Source organism: Perca fluviatilis, chromosome 20 (genome assembly GCF_010015445.1).
Source record: "Perca fluviatilis chromosome 20, GENO_Pfluv_1.0, whole genome shotgun sequence".
Lineage (NCBI taxonomy): Eukaryota > Metazoa > Chordata > Actinopteri > Perciformes > Percidae > Perca > Perca fluviatilis.
The window spans coordinates 13495326-13514674 of NC_053131.1; the positions used below are offsets into that span (position 1 = coordinate 13495326).

The 19349-nt window shown below is 40.9% G+C and overlaps 1 protein-coding gene across 2 annotated transcripts in view; it reads right to left on the bottom strand.

Moving 5' to 3' along the window:
- Positions 1 to 19349, bottom strand: part of pld1a (phospholipase D1a) — a 41311-nt gene that overhangs the window by 7605 nt on the left and 14357 nt on the right. For both annotated transcript variants that reach the window (XM_039786234.1, XM_039786233.1), the window contains exons 2-17: positions 17785 to 18000; positions 16970 to 17139; positions 16559 to 16701; positions 13374 to 13485; positions 13000 to 13065; positions 11901 to 11959; positions 9863 to 9955; positions 8761 to 8913; positions 7799 to 7948; positions 7101 to 7184; positions 3445 to 3526; positions 2492 to 2602; positions 2144 to 2329; positions 1051 to 1264; positions 707 to 835; positions 160 to 278 (exon numbers count right to left, since the gene is read on the bottom strand). In XM_039786234.1, coding sequence (XP_039642168.1) covers positions 160 to 278; positions 707 to 835; positions 1051 to 1264; positions 2144 to 2329; positions 2492 to 2602; positions 3445 to 3526; positions 7101 to 7184; positions 7799 to 7948; positions 8761 to 8913; positions 9863 to 9955; positions 11901 to 11959; positions 13000 to 13065; positions 13374 to 13485; positions 16559 to 16701; positions 16970 to 17139; positions 17785 to 17968 — 2055 coding nt within the window. In that variant the 5' untranslated portion in view covers positions 17969 to 18000. The remainder of the gene's footprint in view (positions 1 to 159; positions 279 to 706; positions 836 to 1050; positions 1265 to 2143; positions 2330 to 2491; positions 2603 to 3444; positions 3527 to 7100; positions 7185 to 7798; positions 7949 to 8760; positions 8914 to 9862; positions 9956 to 11900; positions 11960 to 12999; positions 13066 to 13373; positions 13486 to 16558; positions 16702 to 16969; positions 17140 to 17784; positions 18001 to 19349) is intronic.

Consider the following 19349-nt stretch of genomic DNA (forward strand, 5'->3'; position numbering starts at 1 on the left):
AGTTTAACACAGCACACACCTCTTAGGCAATCTCACGTTAAATGCATCACGCAGGCAGAGGAAACTAACACCATTAATAATGTTATGAGCTAGGTTAGCCGTTAGCAGCTGTGTGTCTGTGTTATACGAGCCCAGGTTAGCTTAGCCTTGAAACAGTACCTTAGTGAAGTTCCAGCGCTGAATAAAGTGCCTGGCCACATCCCGCGCAGCTCTGCCATGAACCACTGAGGCAATGTCATGCCAAGGCATTCTGGGAGTGGTGTACCTGTCGATGAAGTCTGCACAGAGCAGAAGCAACCCAATGGAGACAGGAATAAAAGTGTGAGATGGAGAAAGGATATAAAAAGATACAGTATGGTAGAATAAAGAAGCCAGGGACAGAAATCATGGGAGAACATGGGAGAAAGAAGCACAGCGGGGTCATAGAGTTTGGTTCAGAGAGAGGAAGAGAAAAAATGTAAACAAATAAGTGCTTTGTGGTACTCTGTTCCACTTCATATTAGTTTTCCAGTTGACTATTTGTTTCCATCAAACTGGTATAACAGGAAAATCATGAGACTAAGTAGGGCTTTGTATAAAATAAAAAGAGTTTTAGACCTAGCAATGGGGAAAACCTTATAGGCTAAGACCAAACTAATAGTGTGTGTGTGTGTGTGTGTGTGTGTGTGTGTGTGTGTGTGTGTGTGTGTGTGTGTGTGTGTGAGACCATCAAAAGGTTTCTCCAACTGGATCCAGTCCTTGTAGACAAAGTTGCAGTAGTCTTTTCCATGCCAGAAGCGCGTGTTTCCCTGCAACTCTCCAACACCTGTCTTTAGGCTTTGCACTGAACCACTCCCTACACAGACACACACACACACACACACACACACACACACACACACACACACACACACACACACACACACAATAAAATATAATGTTAAATGGACTGCATTTACAGTATACTGTACAGCACTGTTATAGCAAAGTTCTTTGCAATTGCCTCTCATTCAGCCAATTCATATTCCAACATTCTCGCATATTCTCATCTTTCTTCTCATACAAACACACCTGCGCTGTCGACGCTGCTGACACTGTCTGCGTGCTGCAGAGTGTGTTTGTGCAGGTGTCTGTACAGACTGAAGCGAGCCTTCCTACTGCGCCCAATCCCCTTCAGCTTGGGCAAGTCCACAGGCTCACTGGGGGGCGTCCCTCGTCCATTGCTCTTAGAGACGCCATCAACGGAGGACACACCCTTACTTGACGGAGTGTTAGCGGAGCCAGTCTGGCAGCATGAAAACAACAGCAGATGTACACTCAGTTGCTAGTTTATTAGCTAAAACTAATGCTGTCTAATACAACACCTTACAATAAATCCTACCTCCATGAAGGGGATTTTGTTGAAACTGTTTTAGAGCGGTGCTGATTCAACTTCACGGCAATTTTGGAGGCTGTAGTTTGGGGTGCTGTTAAATTGTATTGTTATACTGACTGGTGTTTCTTGAGAAGGTTTAAAAGATGAATATGGGATAAAGCTGTAACAACTCAAAATGTTACTGTACAATTAATTGTCCCAGAAATTGTTGCAATTAACAATATAATTGGTATATAAAATATAAATATAAAAGGTTTGGTGCTACTGTAGAGGAAAGGTTAAAGAGGCTCCTAAAATACTTTGATCTATCATCTGGGAACTATGAATATTCACAGTTTGTCTTTTATAAGAGCATAGTCATTATTTTGGAATGTCTTGAGCACAAAAATGAACAGTTTTGCCTAAAGGTTTCCTTTAAAGAATTAGTTTATCCTCTTGAATGTAAGAGAATGTGTGTGTGCTTGTCTTGTACTGGATGTGTGTGTCATTAAATAGAAGAGGCATATTCAATAGCTGGCACTGTGAAAGTGTTTGCTCTTTATAGTCTGTATTCATGCACATACACATTCACCACAGGCTGTCACTGTGGGTACGTGCAATGCTACTCTTCACCGGCCCCAGTGCCACTGTGTGAGTTAGAGTAAAATATATGTCTCCATTTCCTCTCCTCCTTCTCGTATTTGAACCATTAGTCAGGAGTTTCTACCCACATTTATTGCCTATAACTCCAAACTGTAGACAGGGCGTTTTAATGAGCTGTGTTTGTTTGTGTGTAGTTGTGTGTCTGACCTGCTCCAGGGCCACAGAGCGTGTCACACTGCCGACATCCGTCAGCCGGTGCTCCCTGTCATCCCAGCGACCGTATGCCAGGTCGATCCCGCCCACGAAGGCCACTGATTGGTCAATGACAACGAGCTTCTCGTGATGCGCCCACAGATAGACTGAGGAGGAAACATGGTCTGGATGACGCATCACCTGAGACACAAACATATGAAATACAGCACACATGGATTCACATAAATAGTACACAGGAGGTATAATATGTAATTGTGTGTTTACAATATATACAGTCTGGTTTTGTCTGTGCAATTAGTGCAACACTGCATCCTCTTTCACTACCCATAATCCTTCAGTTACCTTGATGTTGGGGTGCAGGTGCAAGAGGGTCCTCTTGCTGTAGCCCGAGTTGATGCCCAGGGCGAGCTCCACCTCCTTATATAACATCACAAAGACGCGCACTCCCTGTTGCTATTGAGAGACAGAAAGGTAAAACAACGTTAAGAACACATTTCTTGTTTCTTTCCTCACACTTTTGCTTGTGTTGCATTCCTCCCCTCTCATCCTAAGAACACAGTTTCTGGCCATTTAATTATGCTAATTTTCAGGATCATATTTGTATTTTGGGGTTCTACTAGAACATGTTTACGTGCTTTATGGTCATTATACAATTTTTTTCCTCGTACTGTCAGTCTGAATGTACCTGTATTCCCCCGCTGTCTGAAACGCTCCGTTTTAGTGCCTGTCTCTTTAAGCCCCACTCCCGAAAAAGCCTAGTCTGTTCTGATTGGTCAGCGTTTCCGTGTTTTTCTCATCTGTACTCTCAGCTTCTCTGCACTGTCACTACAGCCGAAGAATGACTGTAACTGCACTGTAGCGGCACTTTCTACATACATACATACATACATACATACATACATACATACATACATACATATATATATATATATATAGTTGTGACATCACAACCGTACGGAAGTCCTGGTGGCTCATTTAAAGGCACAGTTTCTGAAAACTGTGCCTGCAAATTGAGCATTTTGATACTTTCACAATATTTATATAGCACCGCGAACTGCTTTATAATAAAAAAAAAAATGGAAATCTCACGTTTTACAATACGAGACATTTTACTGTTCACACTTCTTATGTTTCAATACAATTTGAATCATTTCTGAAAAGGAAACCCTGGGTATTGGTATCTAAAGTAACAAAATAATCCTCTTTTCTATTGTTAGTACACAGTCTATAGTGCTCAATACTTGACCTGTGGGTTATTTCTGTCTCAAAATGTTAGCAATCTAATTGCTACTTACAGCTTTGCGTTTGAGGGTACAGTCTAGCCTCCACCTATTTCCCTCCACCACAGGTCTCTTCAAGAAGATCTCTGGACTTAGCCTGGGAAAAAAGAGAGACAGAGACGCCAAGATAAGACAGAGACATAAAACAGTTTAAAAGATAAAATTACATATTTCTGAATGCCTCACCATTACTTAATGAAACATTAGTAGAAAATAGATGTTTGTATTCAGCCTTTAGAGCTCCCAACACTTTTTAATAAACTTCTATTACAGACTTCACATAATGATACAGTCTCATGAGTCATTCACATTGGCATCCTGAGCATACATGTCTACAATGCCATTGGCTCACATTACACAGGCTGACACCTCATTGGTTAAGATGATAAGCCCAGTGATTACTGCTTTGGAACACAGGGATTTCAGCCACGTCGTACATTTGGCTCCGAGGGACCAGAAACTATTATGTTTGAAATTACAGTCTACAGGACTATTATATCTCTGTTACTCCAAAACTCCATGAAATACACTAGAAAAGGAAGAAGGAAAAGAAAAGCATATGCAAAGCAGTTGAGCCAGATATCACTATTTGATTTGATTTGCATCTTTGCAACACCATTTGCGAGGTTAGTGTACCCTCCGGTGTGACTATCATCTGACAATGTGACATGTGACAAATTAGTTTTGTTTTTAATATGTTTTGAACAAAAATTTTAGTGTTTTTTTTATTTCAACACATTTCCGACCCTAAACATTTTATACTTGGATTACATGCCTGTTTGAAAAAGGACAGTGAAAGACAAAGGGGGTGTAGCGGAAGTGTAAACAGATACTATATCTTTCTGGTAGTGTATTTCTATTCTGGGTGTGTGGATGAGGCTGTAATCAGAGCCAGTACCATTGCATTGCCTGTCAGAAAGTCAGGAGTTGTGGGTAATACATAATGAAATGTGTTACAGCATGTACAACACTAACTGGGTTTCAAGGTGTCAAGTTGTAGGGCTGCTTGATAATGGGACAAATCATAATCACACTTATTTTGGTCAATATTGAAATCACGATTATTAAACATGATCACTCATTGACTTTTGAAAAGATGTTGCATTTATTGAACTTAAAAGACAGTGAAACATTTAAACAAATCAACAGTGAAAACACCTTAAACTGTTATACTTTTCCCGTTGGACTTTTTGAATTCCCCTTAAAATAAATAATATAAAAAATATATTCAAATGTTGTTGGCTGAGTGAGTTTAGCCTTCGGGAGAGGTGAACGTACACACGTCATTCCGAATACAAGACAAAATAAAAGTTAACTTGCAAAACGTAATGTGCAAAATAATTGGTTTTTCTCGATTACATTGTTTTTGTGATCGCTAGGAGCCGAAATCAAAATTGCAGTTAAAATTCGATTAACTGAAATGTAAAGAGTCTGATGGTGCGCTGTGTGTTCACCAAACTACAGAAATAAGCCATTACAACTATTCTATATTGTTTTCAGCTGGTGCATGATGCTATTTTTACAGCCTCATCTACATACTATAATTAAATACTGCTGCATAATTACTCTACCTGTGGAACTTTTGTGGTAAAACAGTTCAATGTCAAACCATTCGAGAAAGGATTACAGAATATTAAAGGAGCATAAAAAGTACATAAAAAGATATATGTGTGATGGTGGATGTGGATGCAGATGCCAGAAATACTAGATATATACGCATGTTCACATGATTCTGCAATATGACGTATCTTGCAGCCATGGCAACAACCTTACCCTACTCTTTAAAGAGGAGTTTTTTGGAGACATTTTTACCTTTATCCAAATATCAATAGCAGAAAGAGAGATTGGAAAATTGGGGAAACAGCATGCAGGATCGACCCACAACAAAGGATTCCACGCCGATGCGCCAAGAGAGCCAAAGAACAAGAGTGCCAGCAAGTAAGCATGGATGTAAACAAGGATTTGGAAAAATCAAATGTTTGCAAATATTTTATGAGGATGGTATTGCACTCGACATGTGTGTAGAAGAAACCATAGGTTGCACATACTGTGTTTTGGTGACTCGTACGGACTGTGAACATAACTTTTGTATGTTTACAAGGAGAGTCCACAAGGCACCTTTAACTCAGGCTCACTTTCAAGCAGGGTACATCACCATGGTTACCTATGATGCTGCACGGCTAACCTAAGCTTCAGTTCAGAGGATCAGACCTAACCAATCAGATTAGTCGGGGAATTTACAGTAAAATGACGACTAATAAAGAGCAGTATAGATATTTGTATAGATCAGTAGATCACTTTGTCCACCGTGAAATAGATGTCAGAGACAGAAGAAACCTTTTTGCACAACCCTGTGTCCACTGGGTTTAAAACAGGACTGTAAATAAACAGAAAGACAGTTCACCACACTAACAACCTATTGAATAGGGTTGGGTACTGAACTCTGTACTTTTTTGGGAACTGACCGAATTACGCTGGTACTACCGAGGAACGATTCACTTTAAATGAAACAGTACCAAATTTTGGTAGCACGTAAGAGCAAACTTATCTGTCCTCTCTGCATATTGACAGAGAGCGGAGCTCTGACACACTCACACATGTGCAAACACACACACATGCAGATAGGGACATGAAAGGGGCGAGAAAAGGGGGAATGACACGCAGCAAAGGGCCGCAGGTCGGAGTCGAACCCGGGCCCGCTGCGCCGAGGAGCAAACCCCTACACATGGGCGCTTGATGTTGGGCAACTTTATGTCTACAGCACCTTTCAGCAACAAGGCAATTCAATTCCATTCCTTTCCACTTAAGTTGCACATTAGTTCAATGGTGACAACAGGGCAGACACCAAGTTTATTGTTAAAGGTTTGTGTCATTATGTAGTTTGACCTAAAAAGTCTTTGTTGTTTACATTCCTTTGCATTTTAGTTAGTTCAATATTAGCCTGTACACAATGTAATTTGTTTATTTATTTATTATTTATAATATGTTCATGTTGTGGCAAAAAGGTTTCTCTTTTTTTGTTAAGGGACTGTTCGTTATTTATTTAAGGGGCCACCAGAGGAGTTTTGGGATCTTTAGTCAAAATAGACTTGACCCTCCCTTTGCCAGCACAATTTTTTCTATGACCCTCCAAAATGATTGGGAAAAAAGGGATGACCCTCCCTAACATTTTATTGATGCCTTCTATACTGGTTTGCGCTTGGTAAAGACGTACAGATGCCCATTGATTTTATACAGCCATGACACACACGACTTAACCTCTGCTTTCTAATCTTACACATCACACTCCTCTGTTATGGTGTGGTGGCCATTTCAATAGATTTACTCACTAACATAGTTGTGGAAACACAATAAGCATGGAAACTAAATGCACACTTCCTGCATTACTTCAAATACTAAGTTACTCATCTAGTAAACTAAATCACGCTTAAGTTATACTTGCTTCATGATACAGGCTCCTGGTTGAGTCCACTAATAAGAATAGTGTTTGATCGGTTGTTTTGCTTCTCTGGGATTATTATTCTGTCATGTTTGGAGGAAGTTAAGGCTGCTGCAGTGTTACAGCAGGACAAATATAGAGCTATATATTTCTGGGTTTTCACACTTCAGTGCTGACAAATGACACTTGTTGACATTGTGCATTTTCACACAAAAGACACACTGAAACTCACCACCAGTCAGTGATAAAGATTTCCTCTTTGGCCTCCTCCAAAGCATCAGCCACATCCTCCATGTAAGTCTTTCCATTCACGTACCTGCAAAGATAAATTACAGTTAATTACAGTCATTTGTGAAAACCAGTGTGCTTGTGTAGACACATACACACACACACACACACACACACACACACACACACACACACACAGGCCCAAACTTCCCCAACTTTCTTAACCTTGCAAGCTTCAGGCAACACCCATAGCAGTCATCATGACATAACGTCTAATGTTCTTTAAAACACTCTCTTTTTCCATTAGCTTACAGGATCTCAGAGTGTTTTTCACTCAGGCTCTGTGCTGAGTACGCAGACAACGTACTGACATTATTATCACATGGACTATTCAATCTCATTTCTATAGTTACCAGTGAAAGGATGAAAGAGGAAAGCAGAGAAAAATGTGTTGAAAATGTGTGAATTATGAGTTGTTGTTTTTTTTACTCTCCAATGAGCAGGTTTTTGTAGAGAACATGATTAAATCTACAAAACTATCTCTGTCTAATTCAAATGGTATATACATGCAGAGCTGAACCAATTGATTGACAATTAAAAAAACACATTTTAAATGCAGGACACTACATAGGTCTGTCAGAAAGAAACACATGTGGAAATGTTTAAACTAATGCAAAAAAAAAACTCTCCCAGTGTGGTTACCATTTGGCAGGGATGTTTTCCTGCTCCTGTGCAAATGATCCACAGCGGTGATCTCGGAGGAAAGCCTTCCCGTAATTCCTCACGAAGCTCTCGATGCTCTGACCCCACCAGCGCGCGTGTCTGTAGCTGCTGCACTTAAACACCAGGGTCCTGTCGCCAGGACACACACACACACACACACACACACACAATGAAATACATGCCTGTGCTCACACATACAGATACTACACGTAGTCATTGTATTTGCTCTGGCACCCTAAACCACATTAGTGCAAAAAATAAATAAAAATAATAAATGAGGCAATGTTTAATTTTGCCCTTAGCTTAACACACTGCAGATCAGTTTATAAAAGCAGGCATTGTGTTTTCTTTTTTTTATGAGATAACAGAGCTTGGTAATCATTCCTAAAATAAAATAAGCCCTGGATTAAGAGTGTTGGAATGAAAAGGAGCTAAAGGAAACAATCCACCCTGCAACAGCAGACTGTTAGCAACAGCTTTAAGCAATGACGCTGGGATTTGTTTTAGCCTTTTTTTTATAGTATTTTAGAACACTGCTTGAGATTTGTAATGCAAGTTGGGGAGCAACAATGTTTTTAGCCATCTACAATTATCTATTAATGGTAAACATCTGGTAGAAAACAAATGTAAAGCGTTTTCAGCAAAGAGGGAGACTTTGTTTTTCTCCATTGTTACAATTGCTATAGTGCACTCCACCTCCACTTTAAACCAGAAATGTACACAAGTTCCCAGGAGAATGTAGGAAGTCTCTTTAAAGTTTTTTTTTTGGCATATATATAACGGTTTGGAATACATTTTAACAGTGTGAGAGCCGAGGATTTTCTTTTTAACTGATGCTGAAATAACATTATCATCATTATCCACCGTGAGGCGTTACTCAAAATATACAACTCCTTGGGCATCTGCAACAAAATTGCCATGCACGCAGAGAGAAATATAACCTGGAGAGGCTGTCAACTCGGACTCCGTGTTTGGTCTCTGTGTCTTTGGAGTCCATCTTGATGCTGAAATCTTTATCCACCAGCAGAACAAAGGAGATGGCCCCTGAGTCTGGCTTTATGTACAGCAGGCAGGAGTCCTTCACCACCAGCCAGCTACACACACACACACACACACACACACACACACACACACACACACACACACACACACACACACACACACACACACACACACACACACACACACACACACACACACACACACACACACACACACACACACACACACACACACACACCTCATGATCATCATTAGGATGTACGATTTATGTGTCGTACATAAAGTCCTGCAGATCTTGATTCATTGTTGTGTGGACCATTTCTTGTATTTGTTGTTTTAAGGATAAGGGTGTAGGAAGAAAATCATCATGGGGATGTAGGTGGATGGACAGAGCGTTTCAAACGTGTGTGGGATTTTTTTTGTGTTGTCTTCAAAAAAAACAACAATAAAAATGGCTCACATAATAATTTGGCTGTGATGAAGAGAAACAAACAGATGAAGCAAGCATGTGCCAATGAAGCTGGGCTGAAGATGCTATGGAGACTTTTTCAGCAAAATGTGAAAATAATTATCAGACGATAGGCAAAACTAACACTTATTAAGATATTATCATTATTATGTTTTTAAATATGCAATGAGTGGTCACTGTGTTTTAACACCCACAGCTTCCTGCCCAGGCCTGGAATGTTTAATTTCCTTTGTAAATATCATCCATCACACCTACATCCTACGATTCAGACAAGTTTGCCAGTTAGAAAGAGAAATGAAAGTAAAAAATGCTAATCCATCTTGTGTTTAATCAGACATTAAGGGGTTCCACTCGTAAACTGTAGTAGTAAGCTCAAATGGAGTCAAAAGAGAGTTGCTATATAGAGGAAACAAATAAAAACATTACATTTTGTTTAACTACCATCAAGTCAATGCGAAATACTATATATATACACCATGTTTGCTTGATTACAAGAAGAAAACCACTTAAGAACAGTAATACACATTATGTGAACACAGCAACAACAATGGGGGACGGGGGTAATCACACACCGTTTAGACCAGCGGTAGCAGGCCTGGCTTTGACCACAGCAGTTCATCCCAGGGATACGATGTCCGCCTGAGCGCTTATAGATCATCCCTTCCCTGGAAAAGACAGAAAAATTGTAGTTTCTGGAACTCACACTTTATTTTCACCAAAATATTCCATTCCATACATACAATGCAATTTTACATTTTACCTTACACTTCACACATTTATAGCTGCTATGAAAATATACAGATAGGCAAGTAAAAAAAAAATAATAATAAATAAAAATAAATGAATAAATAAAGTGAAAAAGAAAGGAAATAAAACAATAAAAAAGTAATAATAAGACAAAAGTATACTTTTCTCATTGCATTAGTAGACTCATTACGGGGCTCCATCTCTTTATAAATGTGGGTCGTTGTAGCCTTATTGCATATGTAATTTGTTCCATCTCATACAGTTCCCATACTTTTTTAAGCCAAATATGATATGTGGGTGGTTCCGGTTTCAACCATCTTATCGTGATACACTTAATAGCGGCTCCTAAGAGTATTTGTAACAGATAGATTTTGGCTCTTCCCCCAAAACCTTCCGGGATTGAACCAAGGAGGACTACCTTTGGGTCATTAGGGATATTTTGGCGAAACACTTCCCTCAGGGCGTCTAACACTTCCCTCCAGAAAGTACTAGACCAGAAAATGTGAGTGTGGTTTCCACTTTGTGGTCCACAGTTTCTCCAACATTTGTCTGAAGAGGTCAAAAAATTGTAGTTTCTTATGTAATATGTATGCACTATGATGTAAGGAGAGAATAAATAACAAAATAGGAGACTTAAACTTGTTTTATGGTTCTGCGGAGGCTCCACGCGGAGCTTTCGCCGTAGCCTACGTAAGTGGCCTGATGTTACTGTATGTATACTTGTGCGCTGGTGTGTGCGTCAAGCCGGCATGTGTGTGTGTGGGGGGAGTAGGTGATAGAGCGAGGGATCAGTGAGAGAGTGACGGCGATTAGCTTCGGAGCGAGTACCGACTCTAGAGTCATAGAGAGAGAAACAAAGTGTCTCCCCTGTGTTTTCTGACCACGGTGGGAAATCTTTAGCAGGAAAAGTTAACCCTCTCCTTGATTTCATGTTGCTTATGGAGAAGGAGAACCAGGAAATGAGTCGGGGGGAAATGCAACACGGCTGAGCGGCGTGCGTCGCTGCGACGTGTTGTAAAATTTTTCGAGAGGTGCACGTCAGGCTACGGCGTAGGGTCCGGCGTAGACGCAGACGGGTCTGCGGGGGTACGCCGTCGATTCGAATAGAAGTTTGTAAATGAGCACACTTAAAAGGTCCCATGGCATGAAAATTTCACTTTATGAGGTTTTTTAACATTAATATGCATTCCCCCAGCCTGCCTATGGTCCCCCAGTGGCTAGAAATGGTGATAGGTGTAAACCGAGCCCTGGGTATCCTGCTCTGCCTTTGAGAAAATGAAAGCTCAGATGGGCCGATCTGGAATCTGCTCCTTATGAGGTCATAAGGAGCAAGGTTACCTCCCCTTTCTCTGCTTTGCCCGCCCAGAGAATTTGGCCCACCCATGAGAGAGAGACATCATGGCTTTCAAACGAGCAAAGTGGCAGTTGGTCAAGGCCACACCCCCACCCTCCACCTTGCCTCCCGTCTCTCCTCCTCAATAGCTGCAGACACAGAAATGGCACATCCTAAGGAAAGCTCATTATGGGACTGGCTCTAGTGGCTGTAATTCTGCACCAAGGCTGAATTTTGGGATACAGTAGATACAGTAGATACAGTATTAGGGGACCACTAAGGTCTATATAAAAGAGACTTCAGATACAGTATTAGGGGACCACTAAGGTCTATATAAAAGAGACTTCAGATACAGTATTAGGGGACCACTAAGGCCTATATAAAAGCATCCAAAGAGCACCATGTCATGGGACCTTTAAAGAAAGTGACACAGGATTCGTATCCTGAGCCTCTCGATTTCAACTCCAGTGCTTCACTCTGCTGTGAACTGTTAAGTGCTCAAAGGGACTGAAAGTAGGGAAAATGCTCACAGTCCTTTGGGCCCCAAGTCATGAATGAAAGACAGCTGGCTGATGTCAATGAACTCCATCTGAGAATAGACAGGAAGAGACAACAAGAAGCTTCACACAGCGACTCTTGTATAGACGGACCAAAAAAAACAAAAGAAAAAGTGATACATCCTGTACTGTACTCATCGACATGTGAATGAGCAGGCAGCTATTCCAGTACATCCACACACACAACACCATCTCCCTGGAGGCAATGTGACTCATCCTAGATTACCTCAACATGTGCTGTCATCTCCGATATTAACTTTTAATGCGTCAGAATGATGATGATTCTAACTGTTTTAACCCTGCGTTTGTTGTGTGTCTCTATAACTCTTGCAGCAATTTCTCTCTGTGTCCAAAACGAATTTCTCCTTAGGGAGACTAATAAAGATTTTTTGACTTTGAAAGTAATAATATGTCAGCACATAACAGACCAATGCTACTGTATGTCTAAACCTTGCATTGGTCTGTTTAAAGGCTCATTCCACCATCAAGGTAAGGTAGGTATTGGTAAATGTAAAGTTTAGTATGGCAAAGATTACACACTGTGTATTAATGGCCCAAAATATTAAGATACTCCCTATTTTGCATCACTTGTATTTTGGATAAAGAGTTTAAAAAAAGAGAAATACTGACAAGGTATTGTACTGCATTATTATAATAAAATTACAGTAAATGAATATAGCTTTTCATTTGTGATTTAGAGAAAAAATAAACGTTGTCTTTCTATTTTTGCACAGTATTTTTCTTCAGGCATTTTACAGACTTGAGGCCTTTTGCTCGCTTACATGCACAGCAATAATATACTTAAATGTGTTGAGTGTGTCAACACAAAGCAGACACTGTGCTATGGGTAAACACATTCATAATCTATGTCAGCACTCAAGGTTAGAGCTTAGCAAAATGCTGAAAACTTAAGTTAATTCTATATACTTTTTACTGTGCATCCACAGTAAAGTACCTGACATGATACATTTAGCTCATTCATAGAGACGTTTCTAACACACACACAATTAGTATTAAGTCATTACAGTATGAGTTTATGTCACAGCGTGCAGTGCTTAGTAGGATTACTCACAGTATGGTGATATTTGCGGTACATGGACATCTTCAGCAGACTGTTCATATAGTCTTCTAATTGTCTCTGTAGAAACACATACACTATATTTTGGCCACTGTGAGTATTTATTTATTATGACAAAATCCATGCACATAAACACTCACACCCGCACACGAACACACACACACACACACACACACACACACACGAACACAGTGACAAAAGGTTTTAGAGGATACATGTGCTGGCAAGTAGTTAAGTGTAATGGCAACAAGTGAGTGCAAGGAGAGCTCCTTGCCATAAAGTTAAGATATGATTTAAGAGTGAATCTTTCAACCACAAAAAAAAAAAAAAAAACAGGCAAAAAGGCTGCAGACGGTGCTGCGACGTACCCTCCTGCTGGAGACCTGCTCATCTCGCACCAGCTCGTCTCCTCCTCCCCTCGGCAGGGAGGGCATCTCCCTCACCTCACTCTTCTTCACTGTCCTTCTCCTCACTGTGTGGCTGAGACACAGAGCCAGGAAATGAAGATGTTCAATTCAAAACTCCAAGCTCCCAGAGAGCACTTGTCAAATAACACAGTGTGTCCGAACTGTGTGCACAAAGTTTGAGGACAAAGTTTGAGCACAAACAACATTTAAGTAATGGCCGTTTCTGTTCCACAATTGCCTGGAGCTAAAAACCCAGTTGCAGATGCTGTGGCTGAAAATTATGTTAAAATTCCCTGTGTACTTTCCTGACAGAAGGTGTTTAGACAGGCAAATAAAAAAATAAAAAGCTTGAATAAATTGACAGGTTGCAGTTTGACTCACTCCTGTGTTACATCAACCAGGAACAGAGAACAGAAGAATGGACATTTATTTAACTGAAAACAGGGAGACTTATTATTTTCAGGGCAAATGAAGAACCACCAAAGCTATTGTGAAAATCCACCAGTTGCTATAACAAAAAGTCAAGATAACAGAAAGGGAGAGAGGAAGTAGGGCAAAAGTAAATCCTATTAAACTCCAAGGGCAACATTCCTTTGTTTTCAAGCGTGTACATCACCAGAGAGAGAGAGAGAGAGAGAGAGAGAGGAAGGAAGGGAAAGAGAGAGAAAAATAATGGAAAAAGACAAAAAAAGGAAGGGAGTTAAAATGTCCAGAGTACAACTGTACCGTACAGTGTGTGTGTGTGTGTGTGTGTGTGTGTGTGTGTGTGTGTGTGTGGGGGTTCCCGTCCCACTTGCTTAAGCGAACACAGTCCAGAAATCTGATCTGAATCACCAAAACCTCATCCTTTGGTGCTGCTCCTCCCTGTTTACCTTACTCCTCCTTTACCTTTGATCGTTCTGTCTCACAGCGGTCTAACTGCTATCTCTGAAACGTTACGCAACATTTCCAGTAAACTCATTTATGTTCTGTCCAAAAATGTGTGTTTATTTTATCAGAGTTCTGTCAGGTCTTAAAGTGATTAAAGAAGGTTTTCATCACCACTGTCTCAGCAGAGCAGAAGACACCTCTTGCAAACGTGCTAACCCTTTCTCATTGGATTGACACATTTTCCCCACCCTTTTGCAGAACAGTTAACACGAATGTCATTTGGCCCTTTTCCATTACATGGTACCTGCTCGACTCGCCTCGACTCTACTCGCCTTTTTTGGTTTTCCATTACGAAAAAAAGTAACTGGTACCTGCTAACAGATACTTTTTTTAGTACCACCTCAGTCGAGGTTCCAAGCGAGCTGAGGCGAGCCGAAAAGGTGACGTGAAAACCTGCAGGCTGCTGACTGGTCGGAAAGAATCGTCACTGATCACTGCATTGCTAGCGAGAGACGGCATTTTTAAATAGTTTAGCCAGCGGTGGTTTTTTGCTGCCGGAGGCTCCACGCAGAGCTTTCTCCGTAGCATACAAGTGGCCTGATGTTTATACTTGTGCGCTGGTGTGTGCATGTGTGATGTGTGTGTGTGGGAAGCTGGTGAGCGAGGGAGAAGTGAGAGAGTGCCGGCGATTATCTCCGCAGCGAGTAGCGACTCTAGAGTCATATATATGTGAGAGAAACAAAGTGTCTCCCCTGTTCTTTCTGACCACGGTGGGAAATCTGGAGCAGTAAACGTTAACTATCTCTTTGATATCATGTTGTTTACGGAGACGGAGAACCAGGAAATGAGTCGGGGAAAAGCCAACGCTACTAAGCCACGCCCATGGCAGTCGCTATGACGACCAGCCACGCTGAGGCAGTACTAAAATCTGCAATGGAAAACGGATGCACAGCGCGTCGAGGCGAGTAGAGTCGAGGCAAGTCGAGGCGAGTCGAGCAGGTACCATGTAATGGAAAAACGCCAATTGATGCTACGTTTACACGTGGCCGGCTATTTTCGTAAACGGACATTTCAACCTCTCCGTTTTCAAAAATAACATTGTGCACAGCTGTCAGTTTTCAGAAAAGTGTTCGTTTACATGTACCCGTGTATATATATTCCGTCAGTGCAGTCAAGAGCATGCCAAACCTGTAGGTGGCAGTGTTACGAGAAGCCAAAGCCCACGTTAGCCAATCAGAATCCCGAAAATAGCAACAACGGCAACGAATCACTTCCTCTTTCTCTCTCTCGGCTGCCTAAACCTCCGTTTGTCTCAGTTTACATGCAAACAAAGATTTCAAAAATCTCCACTCTGGCCGGAGTTTTTAGAAAGACTCGGTTTCAGAGGTGAATTCTCCGTTTGCGTGTAAACGAAGGGCACAAACGAAGGGAAATGTCTCCGTTTGTAAAAATAACCATGTACGTGTAAACAGGGTCTCAAGCAGTCTAAACTCTGTTGTTTTAGCTATGGTAACCAAACAGAAAGCATCTGTTCCTAACTATTAGAAACTACTTACATCAGTATGAAATCACTGAAGCACCTGTTTGACACTCCTTCACACAAATCTTCAATTAGCAATCAGTCTGCAGGGTTAGACCATGTGGCCCCATCGTATCAATAGTGGCTATTTCCTATACTCTACAGTAATAGATGTTTATACTTTACTGTAAAAGATTTTATTTTGGTTTACATGTATTTTGTGTAATATTTATATTATTTCAGTTTTCAGCCACAGTTTGAAAATAAGAATCAATGGAATCAATCAAACTTGCATAAAAGCATTTCTGATTCTGGATCAAATTCTTTGCAAGAAGGCAAATTTGACAACAAATGCTGTATTTTGTATTTTGTTGTCCACGGTGTAATGGTTGACTGGAAGAGCTCATACACTTGTTTGCAAGTTGTGTTGTTTGAAGGCAAAATTTGCTTTTGTTGCATATTTAAAAAAATTTTGGCACGGTTGGAGCCTTTTGCAAACAAAATGTGTCATTTTGACCACGAGTGCCACTCTTTCGGCCTGTGTGTTAACTCATTTAGAAAAATGTGGAGTTTGAGTTGACTGCTGCGTCAAAGCAATCAAGAAAAACTGTAATCAAGCTGTTCTCCATAAGGTCAATGCAATGTGACAAAAACAATTGTGCATTCTACATCTAAACTTGTGTCTGTTAGTGTTTGCACATGTGCATGTCCGTGTGTGTGTGCGTGCGTGTGTGCGTGTGTGTGTATGGGCACCAACCTGCGTGACGGCAGCGGTATCTTCATGAAGGTCTTGTACGTCCTCAGCTCTCTGTGCAGCTCCATGAAATGTTTCTCCTTCCTCTTGACCACCCAGGTAAACTCACCGTGCTTCATCTCAATCTTAAAGACTGCCGGCAGAGACTTCACACAAACACACACACGCACACACACATTGGGAGAGAGAGATTATCAGCTAAATATATTTCACGGCAAATAGCATGGTTAGAGTCATTTTAGTTGCTTTAGAAATGGTTATTTTAGAAGGAAATATCTCACTCCAAATACATAAAGAAATGCAGTGAATGCTAATTATAGTGATTATAATGACATTAAAGAGATTTAGCTGATGCTTTTATTCAGAGAAACTATATTTACCCTATATTGTGTCCCTAAACATTGTGTGCACTACCTTGTTGACACTCCTTTGGTGCGACAGGTTGAAGCGGTCTTGCGCGGTGGTGAATCTCTCCACCTCCAGTATACGGGCAGTAATGGGCACAGTGGGAAGGTAGACCTTAGCGTTGGCTTCCTTAAAGCCCACGGTGTCATACACCGCTGAAAATGGGATACGACAGTCCCCTAGGAGAAAGAGAGAGGCGGCTGGTTAGCGTGTTGTTTTTCTTGTTTGTGCATGTAGGAGTTGTTCAACCTGCTTAAGAGCGAGTAGGCTGCATCGCAGAAAACTCTGCCTTTGTTCAAGATTTTTACTCTGCAGTGTTAGGTCAAATGTTCCTGTCTATGTTCCAGTAAAGCTCTAAATTATGTGAAGGAAAAATCCACCCTCATACTCTTGCACTGTTAGATACCAGATTGAACGCTCACCAACTGGAGTATAGCCTAAATCATTTTCCACACTGACACACGATGTGAGCCCACTTTCCTTTAGCCTGGCTGTTCTACTACCGCTCAATTTTCCCAAAAGAACCTGAGTACAACCCTACGAGGACAGTCACATACTTGCTTGCTTTGGGGCTTAAATGGTCATATAAACCTTGCTTATGAATGATCAACCTGGTTCATAGACTGACACGTTAGTTTTCTGGAAGTTTAATCTTGTGATGATTTTGCATTTTACCATCTAAACTGTTCATCACTGGCCTAACAGACCTTTGCTATTGTTATATTTCCTTTTAGGTATCATCTTATTCTTGGGTGAAATGCTGGTGAAATCACACTGCTGGAGGCAGCCAGAAAATATGCAAACACACGCACACACACACACACCTAAGTAGTTTCCATCGTAATCGTTCTCCTCTCCCTCCCCCATGTCCAGGTCTCTGGTATCCAGGCTCTCCACAAGGTCGGCCATCGTGATACCGTCGTGTGCGTCCGGGGCCGCTGTGGTGTCAGACACCTCTGACTTCACCAGGTTGAGGCTACTGGTAGTGGGCGGAGCTTCACCCAGCATGCTCAGCAGTTAGCCCCTTGAGCAGGGCGAGCCTAGAGGAGAACAGAGGGGAGATGATCATTTCAAAATAAAAAAAAAGTGAAATTAGCCGGTGAACAGATGTCTCCAATTGGTGTTCAACGGGCTTGAGATCTGGTTAGTGCATAGGCCATAGCGTATGATTCATATCATTTTCATAAAACTATTTGGTGACCCCCCCCCCCCTGTTCTAATTACTGTGTCCTAATGGACAAACCACAGTGTTGATCATTATCTCTGGAGTCATAAACTATTTAGGATATACTTTTGGATTTAGGATAAGCCATTCATTCTCATATTTTCAAAAAATATATAATGAAAAAATATCAGATTTTTCACATATCAAATATCACTTTTTTTTTTTCTATCTTCAGTAGTTCAGTGATTCAGTGAATGATTTACTAAAGTCACGCCGACCTCAACCCAAACCCACCCTTCCACCACTCCAGTACCTGTGAAGAGTTGATACATTTCTTTGGAAATTTTAGCTTGCTAAAACGTGAGTCACGACCTCTGTCTGTGACTTCAGAGACATTCCTAAAATCACTTAAATCCAGTTAATGACAAACTAACTCTCTGACTGACTTCAGTTGTTCATTACTCACACACACACAACACACACAACACACAGACACACACTAAATGAATCGGCTGATTACCTTCTCTATCCAAATCATAAAATCCACTGGGTGTTATCATCGGTTTAATGACTTTTGATGTACTCACGCACTACAGATAAAACTTTTGTTACTCCTTCATCAAAGCTATTCCATTGCTGCTGCTCAATATTTGACTGAGGTTGTTAGACAAACACATTGTTCTGAATTCCATCTGTTACACACTGGTCTTTGCAGTTTTTTTACAGTCCAGGTGCCATCTTTTAATTCCTGTGCCATTATCAGCCTATTTTTTTTAATACATTAAGAAATCCAAAATGACAATCAAAATCAGTCAGTATTTGATTAAAGACTAAGAGCATTTTTGGCACATTTTAAGATATATTAAAATCAGTTGTTTTGTTTAAGATTATTTTTTAGGGGCTTTTTCCCTTTATTATAGTGACGGTGGATAGGCATGAAAGCAGCAGCAAAGGGCCGCAGGTCAGACTCGAACCCGGGCCACTGCAGGACTCAGCCTACATGGGTCAAACGCTCTTACTGGGTGAGCTAGAGGCCACCCCAGGAGAATACAAATTTACTATGAAAGTTAGAATTATTCCAAGAAAAGGTGTTGCTGTAAACCACATAATTACTACATCTTTTCTAAAATGCAAAAGATGACTAAGTTGACATCACGCACGCACACACACACACACACACACACACACACACACACACACACACACACACACACACACACACAC